The sequence below is a fragment of the Rhinopithecus roxellana genome, chromosome 6, assembly GCF_007565055.1.
Source record: "Rhinopithecus roxellana isolate Shanxi Qingling chromosome 6, ASM756505v1, whole genome shotgun sequence".
Taxonomy (NCBI): Eukaryota; Metazoa; Chordata; class Mammalia; order Primates; family Cercopithecidae; genus Rhinopithecus; species Rhinopithecus roxellana.
This window is the reverse complement of record NC_044554.1, coordinates 125,353,094-125,368,921: the sequence shown is the minus strand read 5'-3', so window position 1 is coordinate 125,368,921 and position 15,828 is coordinate 125,353,094. Positions and strand designations below refer to the sequence as shown.

Sequence of the window (15,828 nt, the reverse complement as noted above, 5' to 3'; positions counted from 1 at the left end):
ATGCTATATTTGCATCCCCAGCCTTTTCCCCTAACTTAGCACCTGGAATAATGGCAATTAGGTCTTGATTCTCTAGAAAAAAAAAAAAAAAAAACAGTTAGATTTTTCTTCAGAGAATCTAATTCCTAAGAGACTATGTCAAAGATTCCTCAGATGAAAGGTCCAGCCAGATGATATACAGCAAAAACAAAAAACAAAAAACAAAAAACAAACAAAACAACAATAACAACAACAACAATAAAAAAAACCACTCTTCCTAGATATTTAGATTCTGAATCAGCTTTTAGTGACTTCATCTTAAATTTAGGCAGACAGCCAAGGATAATAAGACATCTAAGGAAAACCTCTAATATACTTGACAGAGGCAATAAAAACAGAGAAAAGCAACCTAGAAAAGATCTCCCAGAAAGTAGAGAATAAAGGAATGTAAAATAGGAGAGACGATACAAGACAATTTAGAGAAACAGTCCAGGGAGGTTCAATATCCAAATAATAGTAATTCAAGAAAGATAGCATATAGAAAGCAGAAGAAAAGAACTCATGCAGGAAACAATTCAGGAACATTTCTCAGAACTGATAGACAAGCATTGTGGAATTGAATGGATTCAGTACAAAGGATGAAGATAAACCTACCAAGGCAGTTCACTGTGAAATTTTAGAACATCAAAGACCAAAAAAAAAAAAAAAAAAAAAATCTAAATTCCCCAGAGAGGAAGATAATAAGTCCCATTAAAAAAACGAAGAAGTAAATGGCTTTCAATTTTCCAGCTGCAGTACTGGAAACTAGAAGGCAATGGGGCAATGCCTTCACTATGCTAAAAGAAAATATTTATGAATCTAGAACTCTACACTAAGTTGGGGGTAGAATTCATGCACCCTTTCTCAGAAAGCTACCAGAGGATGTATCTAACCCAAACAGGCAAGACACCAAGATTTAGGAAGACTTGTGGTCCAGGAAACAGGGGAGAGGAAAAGGGTGTTCCTGGGATGACAGGGAATGGGGATCCCAGGATGACAGTGGTTCACCAGATGCACATCAACCTGAACCTAGTTGGAGCAGGGCTGAAGACTCCAGAAGGAACTTCTTCAAGAAAATAAAATTGATAAAATACCCACTAAGTTTAAATGTTTCAGAAAAGATTAAAACTATTGTCTGACCAGGCACAATGCCTCACCCCTATAATTCCAGCACTTTGTAGACATAAGCAGGAGGATCACTTGAGGCCAGGAGTTGGAGACTAGCCTCATCAAAATAGCAAGACTTTGTCTCTACTAAAAATAATCTTTTAAAAATTAGCCAGGCACGGCCCATGCGCCTGTAGTCTCAGCTACTTGGGAGGCTGAGGTGGGGGGATTGCTTGAGCCTGGGAAGTCAAACCTGCAGTGAGCCATGGTCATGCTATTGCATTCTAGCTTGGGTGACAGAGTGAAACCCTGTCTCTAAAAATAAATAAAATAAAATAAAACTATTGGCAAAAGCTTTGAGGTTAAATAGCAATGAGTATGTAGAAAATTAAGCCAAAGAATGAAATAAGACAATTTTCTACAGAGATAACAAACATTGCACAAAAAAAGAAGCTATCATAGTTGGCCACAAGCCTCATAGTTATAATGTAACTCCATCATAAGGGACAGGGAATGAAAAAGTACTTGGGGAGAGGGACACGGATAGCGGAAAAGGAGCCAGATCCTCATTTTCCATTAGAATCAATCAATATATTCTCATAAAGCTGCTTCTATTGCTACTTATTCTTTTCCACTTTTATGGATAAATAAGTGGTATTTATTTAGTAATTTGGAGCTAAATATCAAACTAATCAGCTCAAGGAAGTAAAAGTGGTTGCCTCTGAAGAAAGAATAATCCAGTACTACATATTTCATAATAAACCTTGAATACGGTATCTTCTTAATGTCTTTTAAACAATGTTCATATTTCTTCCACCTCTTTTGCTAAATACATTTTCTAGGCCCCTTAAATTTCTGGTGATATTATAAATATATCCTTTCTTACATTACAATTTCTAGCTGCTTATTTCTGGTATACAGAAATGTAATTGATTTTTGTGTATTGATCTTAAATGTACTACCTCTGCAATTCAATTACTAGTTGTAACCATTTAATTGTAGATTTTCTTGGATTTTCTATGTAGACAAACATCCTGTTTTAAATAATGGCCATTTTGCTTCCTTCTTTTCAATTGTCATACATTATTTATTTTTCTCTTCTCTTTGTGCCAGTTAGGACCTCCAGGACAGGGCTGAAGAGACTGTGATGAGAGCAGAAAAGTTGTTTCATTCCTGATTCTAAAGAGATGCTTCTACAATCTCAGCACTAAATAGACTATCAACTTGAAAGCACTGCTTAAGGTTGTGTTCCCCGAAGTGTGGTATGATTTTTCGTGGAACATTCTTTACGGGACTGGAGTAACTGCTGACTGACCAGGTGTGAGATAGGGACTGCAAACTCGTTTCAAGTTAACTCACTCAGAGCAGAATGATTGGAGGCAAGCCTTCTGGAAAAAGCAGTGACCAGAAGACGCAGCTTTTTAGAGTCATTTTCTGCCATCTGAGAACAGAGGGTCTCTGAGCAGATAGAGGTCAAGAATTTAATTGCCTTTTATTTACTGTTACTGTTACCCTCAATGTATGTCAAGGGATTTGGGGTTTCGATTTTTTATAGTAATATCAGGTTTCCTTTAAAATTGAATTTAATAAGTAATATCAATTTGATGAGAACATTAAATTCATATTGTACAGGTGGTACTCACAATACAGCAGATGTGGCAAAAATCCTCTGGGTGGTTTGCAAATGACTGATCAGATTTATGCTATTACAATGTATAACATAGAAGATGAAAAGATGGAAGGCGATGAGGTGGTAAGAGCAGTGTCTGTCCAGCAGGCATATCTATTTCGGATTAAAATGAAGGCCAGTGACATCTTGCCTTACCATGTTACACTTCATTGACCAGGGAATTTCCTAACATGTGGGTGACTTGTGTCACTGTCACATAAAGTAGCAGGGAACAGTCTTTTAAAAGGCATGGTCCCCTTTACATTGCCCCCATGCTACATTCTGCTAAGGAACATTTGAATTTTTATGGCTTTCCTGCAGTAACAAATTTTCCTCCTACTGTCAGGATTTGCTTCACGCAGAGTAAAGCGGGCAGCTTTCATTTTCCTCTTACGAATGGAATAAGTAGAAATAATATGCTGCTTGGCAGCCACCTAAACCTGCCTTGACTCTCTTTATTCATAAGGAAATGCAGGATTCAAGGAGAGGACGTTTTTCACCAAGGTAAATAAGCCTTCTCAACTGATGAACACTATTATACTAATACCAAAGGAAGCAAAGGCCAGGAGATGGGGGCATTAAGTAGAAAGGCAAACAGAAAAACAGCAGACAAAATCCAGCATGGGGACAAAGCAGGCTCTGCAACACTGAAAAAACAGGGAAAAATCCTTTAAGAGAAAATTGGATGCAATTTTTTGGCCTCAATTAGCCTTTTCCACAAAGAGCACTTTTCCACAAACAGCCCATTAAACAGCAAATGAAATTACATCGGTTTTCAGTTGCCATGGCATTGGTTCTTCCTCTAATGGACTTCTCTGGTCCTGAGCTTAATGTTAGCCTGACTTATTTTCCTTGTCTGTATGTTGTCTCAGTTCCCTCTGTCCTGCTACAAAATGATGTATTTGAGTTCTCCCCCAGAGTACCTATGATACAATCTAAGAGAGAGAAAATTTAGCCTTTGGCTATATCTCTAGAGACTGAGAGGGTAAAACTGATGAAGAGCAGCATTTCATTAACCATGAACCACACAGTTTTCATTTATTAGGTGGCAGTGGGTCCCCATCCATGCACTCAGGGCTTCTGGAGCCATTCCCAGATCTGTCAGTAACTTCAGTAACTATTTATTGAGCACGTTCTATGTGCCAAGCACTGTCCAAGAAGCTGAGGCATAAAAATGCAAAGGAAAGAAGACAAGATGCTCACAGTCTTTTAGTTTCCAGGTTAGAAGATCCACCTGCAAAACACTTTCTCCTTCTATTTCCTCATCCATAAGATGGGTTGAAATTTTCCCCAATGATCTGATTCACAGGTTTGCTTTCTTATTTATATATCTGCCAGCTGCCACACTTTAAAAAAGTATTCTAGCAGCAAGGATCTGAAATAATACATTAGCCTTTTTGAAATTGCTTAGCTACAGCTAAGCATTAGCTATGATATCAAGTTTGACTCTGACATTTTAAATATCATTTTGATATGCATAGTCACATACAATGTTTTAAAAAATACATCTGTAAAGTCCATACTGTCCTATAAGCTGCTTTTTACAAACTTCCCATGTGAACGGACATTCTTTTAAACGTCGTTTTAAATATCTGCACGGCATGGCAGCAACAACATGAAATTTTCTATTAGATATGTAAGTGTTTTTCAGTTTTTCAGTAATATAAATGACTCTCTGAGGGCAAATAGGACTCAAGCAATTTTTTGAGACTCTAAATACATTTAAAAATTAAAAGTGCCTATCTAAATATTTTCAATTGTGGTACATTTTAAATGTTTTTCTTAACCAATCAAAACTTCTAAGACAAAAATATAAGGTAAAATAAGTAAAATATACTCTAACTGCATTATTCTGAAAACTTACAGAAGTAGGAGAAAGTCTCTAATTTCTAGTGTACTGTAGGTCATGTGACCACGCACAATTCTAAGTTACATGATCACTGTGTCTTTTTCTTTCTCCCCAGTTACCTCTTTGACTTTAGGTATAACCTAGTTCAGAGATAACATCTAAAGTCTGAATTTGAGGCCCTAAGTAAATGATAGCCCTGGGTAAAAAGGTCCCCTGCGTAGAATTGGTCCCTAATCCTAGAGGTGAAATTTCTAAGTTAAAAGAAAGTTTTCAGCTTTTGATATGTGTTATCAATTTGCCACCCAGGCTTATACCTATTTCCTTTCTATTAAGAGTGTGTGAGAGCACTTCCCTATGTGTTTGTCACATATATATTATCTTTCGTATGCTTATTAATGTAATAAACAACAACAAAATATCTAGTTGTTATTTTAATTGACGTTACTGATTACCAATAAATGCTCTCATTATGTCATATATTTATTTGCTATTTATATGATTATTCCTTTTTTCCCTTAAATATTCCTGTTCTTGGTCTTTTTGTTCTTTTTCTTTTTTTTACCTCTTTCTCTCTTCTTTTATTTTTTAGTTGTTAGCCTCATTACTTTAATTGAAAAACTTCTGTATATAGTAAGCCTTTTGTCATATAGTCTCAAATATTTTTCCCACTTTTATGATTGCCTTTTAATTTTATGATGTTTGCCCTACTAAAGTTGAACATTTTTGCTTTCTCTAATTTATCTTTATTTTCTTTGTGAATTCAGCCTTTGATGACATGGCTTGAAAGAGTAAGTGGATCTTTAATGGACTTCCATTCTCTCTCCTTGACTGTTGTAAGCCTAATTCATTAGTGTCAGCCTACAAGCATTGCCCAAGCTTCCCCCTACCTCTTTCTTCCTTCTCATCTCTAGGTAGTCTCCCTCTGTTGACAGGAACAAAAGAGATGGGGAATGACTGTACCAGCTGGGAAAGGTGACGCCACTAGGGAGTGAAAGGTTTGGCCACTCTGTCAGTTTGTGGTTGATGAAGTCACATGAAAAGGTGACAATATAAAAAGTTAACAACACATGAAAAAATGCTCATCATCACTGGCCATCAGAGAAATGCAAATCAAAACCACAATGAGATACCATCTCACACCAGTTAGAATGGCAATCATTAAGAAGTCAGGAAACAACAGGTGTTGGAGAGGATGTGGAGAAATAGGAACACTTTTACACTGTTGGTGGGATTGTAAACTAGTTCAACCATTATGGAAAAGAGTATGGCAATTCCTCAAGGATCTAGAACTAGATGTACCATATGACCCAGCCATCCCACTACTGGGTATATACCCAAAGGATTATAAATTAGTCTACTACAAAGACACATGTACACGTATGTTTATTGCGGCACTATTCACAATAGCAAAGACTTGGAATCAACCCAAATGTCCATCTGTGACAGACTGGATTAAGAAAATGTGGCACATATACACCATGGAATACTATGCAGCCATAAAAAAGGATGAGTTTGCGTCCTTTGTAGGGACATGGATGCAGCTGGAAACCATCATTCTTAGCAAACTATCACAAGAACAGAAAACCAAACACCGCATGTTCTCACTCATAGGTGGGAACTGAACAATGAGATCACTTGGACTCGGGAAGGGGAACATCACTAACAAAGTTTCAGTTATGTGGAATGAATAAGTTCTAAAGATCTAATGTACAGCAGGATGACTATAGTTAATAACACTGCATCATTTACTGGAAATCTATTGAAAGTAGACATTAAATGTGATTATTGCAAAGTAAGACAAAAAATGTTTTAATTAAAAAGTTAATAAATTAATACATAATTTCCAAAATTCCTAAAACTCTTAAAAATAAAAAGCTTGCAGGTTTAAACTAATTAAGTTTAAAAATCAATAAAGATAAAAACTAAATATAAACATAAATGAATGAGTAAATGTGAAGAGCAGTGATGGCCACACATAGAAAATGTGGGTAAGCTTCAAATGATGCCTAACCTTGTCCCTGTAGCTTCCTTCCTAAGGGGGAGGTTGCAAAAGCAAACATAAGAAGAGCATGATTGCTGGAGGGAGGTCACAGACCAGTATTATCTACAGTTGGAGATCAGAGAAAAACCTTGTGTGCCAAAGGAAATGACTCATAGGAAGAAAACAGTTGAAGATGCATGAGACAGGATAACTGAAAGGTTCCAGTCTTTCAGAAGTTGAGATGAGATGAAATCCAGAGAATATGGGATACACCCTCATTTTTAACAGGTGAACCAAAGAAGTAGGAGAATAAGCTGGGCTGAATTTTTTCTTCCCCTTCATTTCCACAGGTTGAAAAGATCATGGTTTTGTTTCTTTTTTTTTTTTTTTTGAGACAGATCTTGCTCTGTCACACAGGCTGGTATGCAGTGGTCCAATGATAGCTCACAGCAGCCACCCTCAAACTCCTGATCTCAAGCAATTCTCCTGCCTCAGTCTCCTGAGTAGCTAGAACTACAGATGCACCACCATGCCTGGTTAATTTATTTTTCCTTTAGTAAAGATGTGGTCTCATTATGTTGCCAAGTCTGATCTCAAACTCCTGGCCTCAACAGGTCCTCCTGCCTCAGCCTTCCCAAAGTTCTGGGATTACAAACATAGGCCACGGCTCCTAGCCACACGGCATCTTTTATAAGTCCAGTAATCCTACTACATTTCTTTAGTAAGATTCTTCTCCCATTTTTTTTTTCTCCTGAACTTCCCATTCCTTCTCCATTCTTGTGAAAATGTCCACGCTTCCTGCTCTCCTCTCATTTTTTGGCTGACGACTGCCCGACACATTGAGGGGAAAAACCATCAGAACTCCCTCATCTTAGCACTATCAAATCTACAAACATTCTGGCATTTAAAACCATCTTTTACTTTGTCCCACTTCTTAAAAATGAGGATGTTCACAGCTACTCGGGAGGCTGAGGCAGGAGAATGGCGTGAACTCGGGAGGAAGAGCTTGCAGTGAGCTGAGATTGTGCCACTGCACTCCAGCCTGGGTGACAAAGCGAGACCATGTCTCAAAAAAAAAAAAAAAAGAAAAGAAAAGGAGGATGCATCCCATAGTCTCTGGATTTAATCTCATCTCAGCTTCTGAAAGACTTTCAGTTATCTTGTCTTGTGCATCTTCAACTGTTTTCTTTCTATGAATCATTTCCTTTGGCACACAAGCTTTTTCTTTGATCTCCAACTGTAGGTAATACTTTCCTGTGACCTCCCTCCAGCCCCTCCAGCAATCATGCTCTTTTTATGTTCACTTCTGCAGCCTCACTTCTTTACAACAACTGTTTACCTGTGACATCTCTGGTTTCTAACCACCCATTTGCACTTTATACCATTCAAATCTGACTTTTAACACTGTTTCACCGAAACTATTTTTGTCAGTGATAACTCTGTCACCTAATCTAATGAACATCTAATTAACCCTGTGTAGCTATCACTATAGCTGGCCACTCTCTGCTTCTGGAACCTACTACCTCTTTCTTAGTCCTTGTGTTGCCAAAATACTCTTGGTTTTCTCCAACTTTACTTATCAGTATATCTTACTCTCCTTTATTGGCTTCTCCCTGTCCTTCTAACACTGAAATGTTAGAATTCATTGGGGCTTATTCATAGATTCACTTTTCTCTGTATATACTCTTTATCCAGGTGATTCCATTGATTTCCTTGGCTTCAAATTCAATCAATAGGCTGACAATTCTGAAATTATAGCTTTAGTCCAGGGCTCTGTTCTGAAATCTATACTTTTATATAAAGTGCATCTTTGATATTTTCACTGAAGTCTCAAAGAGATATGAAAACTCTCATACTTAAAACTGATTTAGGAGGACTTACTCTATCTGATTTCAAGACTTGATACAAACCTATGGCAACCAAGTCAGTGGAGCATTAGAAAAATGAAAAGATATATAAGTCAATGGAATAGGCTGGAGTCCAGAAAGAAGCCCAAACATATATTGCCAATTGATTTTTGACAGAAATACTAAGGCAATTCAATGGTGAAAGAATATTCTTTTCAACAAACAGTGCTGAAACAATTGGGCATCCATATCAAAAAGACAAACCTAACCCATAACTTACACTATATTAAAAAAATTAACTCAAAATGAATCCTAGACCTAAAAGTAAAATCTGAAATGACAAAACCTCTAGAAATAAACATAGGAAATAAATTTTGTTGCTAGAAGGAAAAAAATTTATAAATTGAATTTATCAGAATTAAATACTTCTCTTTGAAAGATACTGTTAGGAAAATGAAAAGCCACAGAATGAAGAAAAGTATGTGCAAACCATGTATCTGATAAAGCACTAGTATTCAGAATATATATACAGAACTCTCTCAAATCAATAAGAATACAGGCAACCCATTTTTTTTAAAGGAGCAAAATTTACAGACATTTCACCAAAGTAAATCATATACAGATGGTAAATCAATACATGAAAACATGTTCAACATCCTTAGGCATCAGGGAAATTCAAATTAAAACAATGAGATACCATTACAAACATATTAGAAGAGCTAACATTCTAATGATCTACCCCCAGTAGAGGGACATTTAGAATGTTAGCTAATATGTTAGCCATTCTAATACGTTTGTAATTATTGCAAACTGATGTTGCCCACGCGGACCTCAAACTCAGAGACTCAAGCAGATCTCCCACCTTGGCCTCCCAAAACACTGACACTATAGGTGTGAGCCACCATGCCCAGCCAAATTTGTTTTTTATCTCACACTATCAAGGTCTGCCAAGCAACTGGAATTCTCATACATTGCTGACAGAAATACAAAATGATAGAACTACTTTGGAAAACAGTGTTGCAGTTTCTTGTAAATTAACCACATAGCCATCATCCCACTCCTAGGTATTTACATAAGAGAAATAAAAACATCCACATAAAAACCTGTATGCAAATGTTTATATCAGCTTTTCTTTCAAAATTGACAAAAACTAAGGACCTTCCAAATGTCCCTCTACTGGGGGTAGATCAATTTTTTTATGTGTATACAATGGAATACTACTCAGCAATAAAAAGGTCTAATTTATTGGTCCATGCAACCACATGGATGGATCTCAAATGCATTATGCTAAGTGGGAGAAACCAGATTCAAAAGCCTACATATTTTATAATTTAATGTATATGACATTCTGAAAACAGGCAAAATTATAGGGATGGAAAACATCAGTGGTTGTCAGTAGATGTAGAAGGGGAGAGGACTAACTACAAAGGGTGTCAGGAAACTTTTTAAGATGATTGGCATGATGGTTTCACAAAAATAGTATTTCTCAAAATGTTAAATTGTACTGTTAATTTTGCTGCATGACAATTATACCTCCATAAACTGACTTTTTAAAAAATGGATTTAATTATTATCCCTACATAGGTGCTTCTTCCTCAAGTTTCTTTATCTCAAAAAATGGCATCACTCTCTGCTTATTTTCTAAAACCTGCAACCTGGCAATGATACTTGGGACTTCCTTTTTCCCTCACACCCCACCCACATCCAATCCATCTCCAAATCCCAACAATTCTACTTCCGAAATGTATTGCAAACCCATCTCCTAAACTCCCTATCTGAACTTGCCCCTAGAGCAAGCCACCATCTTCTCTCACCTAGACTACTAAAATAGCTTCCCTACTGGTCTCCCTGCTTCCATTCTTGTCCACCTCCAATCTATTTTCTGCATAACTCCAGAATAACGACTTTAAAGGAAAATTAAGTCATGTCACTGTCTTACTGAAAACTTTCTTATGGCTCTATTTCAGAGCCTACACTTTCACCTTCGAAGGCCCTGCAGGATCTAACACATCCAATGTCATCTTGTGACTCTCTCCTCTACCCTCTCGTCCTTCCCACCCTACCCCACACCCATGATACTCTGGTCATAGTAGCCCTCTTCTATCTGTTTAATATTCCAAGTTTTATTGCTCTCTTAGCAACTTTGCTCAAGTTGTTTCCTACAGCTAGACCCCTTTTCCTCTCGGCTTTCTTTTTTAATGGCTGTCTCCTTCCCATTTGTTTTTTGTTTGTTTGTTTTTGCCTTTTGTTTTTTTGTTTTGAGACAGGGTTTCACTCTGTCAGTCAGGCTGGAGTGCAGTGGCATCATCACAAGTCACTGCAGCCTTGACCTCTTGGGATCGAGTGACCCTCCTGCCTCAGTCTCCTGAGTAGCTGGGACCATAGTTGCATGCCACCATGCCCGGCTAATTTTTTTTACTTTTTGTAGAGATGAGGTCTCCCTATGTTGCCCAGACAGGTCTCGAACTCCTGGGCTCAAGTGATCCTCCCACCTTAGCCTCCAAAGATTCTGGTACCACAAGCATGAGCCACTGCACCTGGCCCTCCTTTTCATTCTTAAAGTTTCAGCCTACCTAGCATAATATCCCTAGAGAAGCCTTTGCACATTTTAGAGTAATTCACTTCTGACATTCTCATTCGTAGCTCCTGTTTTCTCCTTCACAACACTTTCCCAATTTATAATTATATATTTATGAATTTATTTTGTTAATATTTATCTCCCCTGTTAGAATATACTTTCTTTGAGGGCAGGTGTCTTTTCTCTTTTTCATTTACTTAGTGCATTACCTGATGCATAATGGGAGCTAAATAAATATTTGTTAAGTAAATGAACGAACTTCCTGCTATTAAATAATAATAATAAGATTCCAATGTGATCATCACTGAATTACCTGGATCAACAGAACTATGTATTTTTAGGGCCCTCTGTACTAGGTGTAATTGCATCTTTAGGCTTACTACATCACATGGTCACAAAGTCTTGAAACCATGAGTGTACAAGCAGACAACCATGTTGGCCACCCAGAAAGGCTTACCTTTCCAAACCAATTGCTTGGCACAGAGAATGGAACTTGGAGTTGTACAAAAGTGCAAAGCTGTATGTCCACTTAAGGAGTAGCAATTCAGCTTTGCCCCACGATCACAGAGGATCTTAACACAATCTGCATTGGCCATTTCACAAGCCACGTGAAGAGGGGTTTTCCCATTGGGTCTACAGTTGATTGTAGCATTGTGGTCCAGTAGCACCAGAAGGCATTCCACATGACCAAACAAGACAGAGAGATGCAGGCCTGTGGCCCAGGAAGACTTCAATTTATAGCTAGGCAACCAATAACCTAAAGAAAAAAAAAAAAAGAGAAAAGGAAAGGAAAGAAAGTTTAACTTCTTGACCTAGGCTTTCTCCCTGTTTTATGAGGATTTTTACAAGGTATTTTATTTTGGTCACATTTACAAAAGTGGAGTGGAGAGGGGATGACAGAGGTTTTAAATTAACAGTAGTGGGTCTGCAGGCATTTTGTTTAATAGGGTATTCTGATGTTCATCAGGGAAACAGGCTTTCTCAAGCTCTCACTGTCTCTACTATTTCTTATTACTATGTCTTGTTCCTTTATTTACTTTACCTTTCTAGGTCTTACAAGCATTTAATTTTGGGATCTTCATTTAGGTAATTGTATTTTATTTTGCATGGTGAGTTACTTGAGATGCTTTAAGGATATATTTTTTTTAAAGCTGTCAATCATTGAGAGTTTGTCTTGAATGATTCCAAGGCTGTTAGTTACAAGATTATAATTTTTATTCTATCCAAAATCTTTTTTCCTATAGTTGTTGCCAATCCAACATATGAATGTGTTTAACCTTTTTTTAAAAAATTAACACTCCAAAATTTTATTTGCCTGCCTGTTGATTTATGCAATATCTCTTTCCAAAGACAAATTTAAGGCAACTCTCAACTTTCACACAACTTAAGATTTTTAAAACGATTTAGAAAATAAGGGCAAAATAAAAAAGTAGGAAAATTAAAATGTCAAAAGTAAGATAAATACATACACAAAATATAAACTCTATCCTGTACACTAGAATGGCATTGCAAATTTGCCTTTGAATTTCCTAGCAGCTAAAATAAACAGGAAAATAAGATATGTTGCATAATTAACGATGTCTACAGCCATACATAAATGAATTAGGCAGGAGAAGTGTAGATGCACCTAGAACTGAGATCTTCGATAATTTTTCCCATTGGTTTTTGGAAATGTGCATTCTCTCTCTCTGCCTCTCTCTCTCTTCTCCCGCTGATCTCTGACTTCTATATGCTGAGCTGGTCTTTTTTCTATAAGTCTCCAACTTTTGCCACATTTGACAAGCTATAACTATGATGACTTTATAAACTTTCTTTCTATGTCAATGCCAATAGCCATAGCATTTAAGCTTTTATGAGTGGAGAATGGAAAATAGGTACAGAAAGAAGAAATATTGAGGGGAAGAAGATGAAGAGATAGTTCTTCAACAGCCACAGCATAGAAGTTACTTTAGGTCTGAAACAACAAAATAAATTTTAACATGAGTAAATCAAAAGTTTACTTATAGGTTATAAAAATTCCACTTACAAGTACAAGGTAAGCAGAATATGATTTAATGGTCATTTATTTGAGAAACAACCTAGGGATTTGAGCTGTAATCTCAAAATAAGCCAACAGTGGGATGGTGCTGCCAAAAAACTAATACAATCTGAAACTACATTAATAAAAGTGTAGTGCCCAGAACAAGAGAAGCAAACATTGTATTCTTCACTGATTAGATAAGGCCAGAAGAAATCTAGAATATTACGATTACTTCTGGGCATTGCCCCTTACAAGAAATGATGAACTACTAGAGGGTGCTCTGAAGATGATGACCACATTAAAAGTGGGCTTGGTGATCAGGTATTAAATTTCTCTCATTTAAGTGAAAAACACTAGAAACATGCCACTCCTGTGTATTTGTCCTATAAGTATAAACACCCATGTGAAACGTCCTAAAGGACCACTGTATTGCACAACTCCACAAAGAACACCATTTGTATTGTACTCTGCGGAACATGCTCCCAGACTTAGGAATCTTGACAACCTGGTCTACATATAAGAACATGCACTACACTGCAGCATTCTTTGAATGGTTAAACAACCTCCATGTCAATTGATAGGAGACTTCTTAAATAAATTATGATACATTCATCCAATCAAATATTACACAAGCATTTAAAAAAATGGGGCAGTTCTGTATAGACTGAAATAGAAAGATCTCAAGATATATTACTGAGTGAGATAAGCAGGGAGCCAAACAGTATACAGACTATGCTATCATATGCAATTATATTTGTAAACACTGAGAACAAGAAACTGGTTATAGTGGTGGCCTCCAAGAAGAACTGGAGGGTTGGTGGATCAGGACAGATATGCACTTGTTCTTGAATACCCCCTTGGTAACTTTTAAATGTAGTATCCTGTGCATGTATTGCTCTTTAACAAAAATAAAATTAAAATAAGCTATTGTCTCTCTGTCTTGAGGGGAAAGAATAATTTAATTTGAATAAGCTATTTACAAGGTGGTGCACAGTGATTAATCCCACAGGAATGAATGAACTCAACTGGAAGTCTGTCTTTCTGCAATGTATCCTCCAACATAGCTTCACACACACACACACACACACACACACACACACACAACTTTAATCCCTTTTTTACTCCATTCAGAATTCTAGAGCCATCTTGCTTTCTCTCCCTCCCACCTTTCCCTTTATCCAAATCTACTCTTTAAAAAGAAATCCAGTTATTTCACATTAAAGTCTAATGGACTGAGGATTGTTTAAAGTGTGATCACTCTCAGGATTATCTGAATTTATGGAAAAATCTATATTCAGCTAATAGAATTAAATTCTAAGATGTTAATTTGAGATTCCAGACACTGGGAAGAGATGGTGTTGGATTATACGGACTTTCCGTGGCAGAACTAAGTAGTATCATAGATGGTCTGAGCTGGGGAGTATCAGTTCCACGCCTCGTGTGTATGTGTGTGCAAACTGATATGCACACACAATGTATGTGCATATAGATTCATTTACACATTTCTATTGAGTTACGTGCGTTGAATCTCTGTTCCAAGCAGAGTTCTTAAGCTGTATGTTATGCAGCTTGCTTTTGATGATGAATGAATCATATTAACATCAATACTTAATCAGTCATTTTAATACTCAAATTTCCTCAAAAAGCAATTGGCAAAAACAGTCTTTTCTAACTGCCTAAGAAGTTGGTTCCAGGTCTGAAAACCAGGGTGTGTTTTGCCTGCTGATTAACAGCAAAAATTAGGCAGCTCTCTGTGACAACTGATTGGAAACTTGCTCCTGCTTCTGCAATGGGAAGAAAAATGATCCCAGAAAGGAAGCAGCAGAGAGCTGATTAAGAAAACACCATTTTGATGTAAAATCAAAGAAACACAGAATGTCAGCACTGGAGGGAAGATTATCCAGTCCAAGCCTTTCATTTTCCAGATGAGAAAACTGCCACTTTTTCATCCTGCTAGAGCCATGAGTTGCCTGCCTCAATCCAAACTCATAGACTCAGAACACCCGCAATGCAGAATTTCTATCTGTCTTTGTCTTTGTCTTTGTGGAAGCAGAATAGAATTACCTCCAAGCCTGCTTCGCAAATCACAAGGAAAGGAAGAAGATCCACAATTCATCTATAATATTTCACATCTCTGATGTGGAAATGCATTTGCTAGTTGAATTTTTTTCCTCCTCCTAACTTGCCAGTAGCACCTAAAGAATCTATCCTGCCCATGTATTACGTGAATCAGTCATTCTTGGCCTCTCAGTCAGTTTTTTCTGCATCTCCTGTAATCATAAACATTAACTGGTCAATCAGGCTCACAGACTACCAAGTCCTGGAAATCAGCCAACTCCCAGAATGGAGTTGTGGCTACAACTCACCTCTCCTAAGATAGGAGTGTGTGTAGGTAGGTGGCAACAAGACACCTTAGTGGCTGCCCCTGGGGAGCTGAAGTGGAGAAATGGGAAGAGGACAGATTGCAGGCTGTGGTTTAGGGTGTACTGAAGTGTATCTGGAGGCTGTGTTGCAAAACTTTGGTGGTAATGTGGGGGAAGGGATTGTTGAATAATTCAGCCCCGAGCATATCAGGAAAGCCTGCTGCTTTGAGCAGAGAAAAGAGCAGCCCCTGGCAAAAGGGACATGAACGTACAATCATAACTTTAAAATGAGGTGGGGCCTACAGGTCATTGTGTAGTAAGTGTGGAAGTAAACACACTTACTGTCATGGAGGACCAAACCACAAGTAAAACTATCTTCAGAAACCACAGATGAGG

The 15,828-nt window shown here is 37.4% G+C and overlaps 1 protein-coding gene across 1 annotated transcript in view; it reads right to left on the bottom strand.

The window, feature by feature from the left end:
* The window catches only part of ASB4 (ankyrin repeat and SOCS box containing 4), a 53,850-nt gene that overhangs the window by 32,491 nt on the left and 5,531 nt on the right, over nt 1-15,828 (bottom strand). Inside the window, exon 2 of the mRNA XM_010356263.2 lies at nt 11,507-11,806. Within this exon, the coding sequence (XP_010354565.1) occupies nt 11,507-11,806 (300 nt within the window). The remainder of the gene's footprint in view (nt 1-11,506; nt 11,807-15,828) is intronic.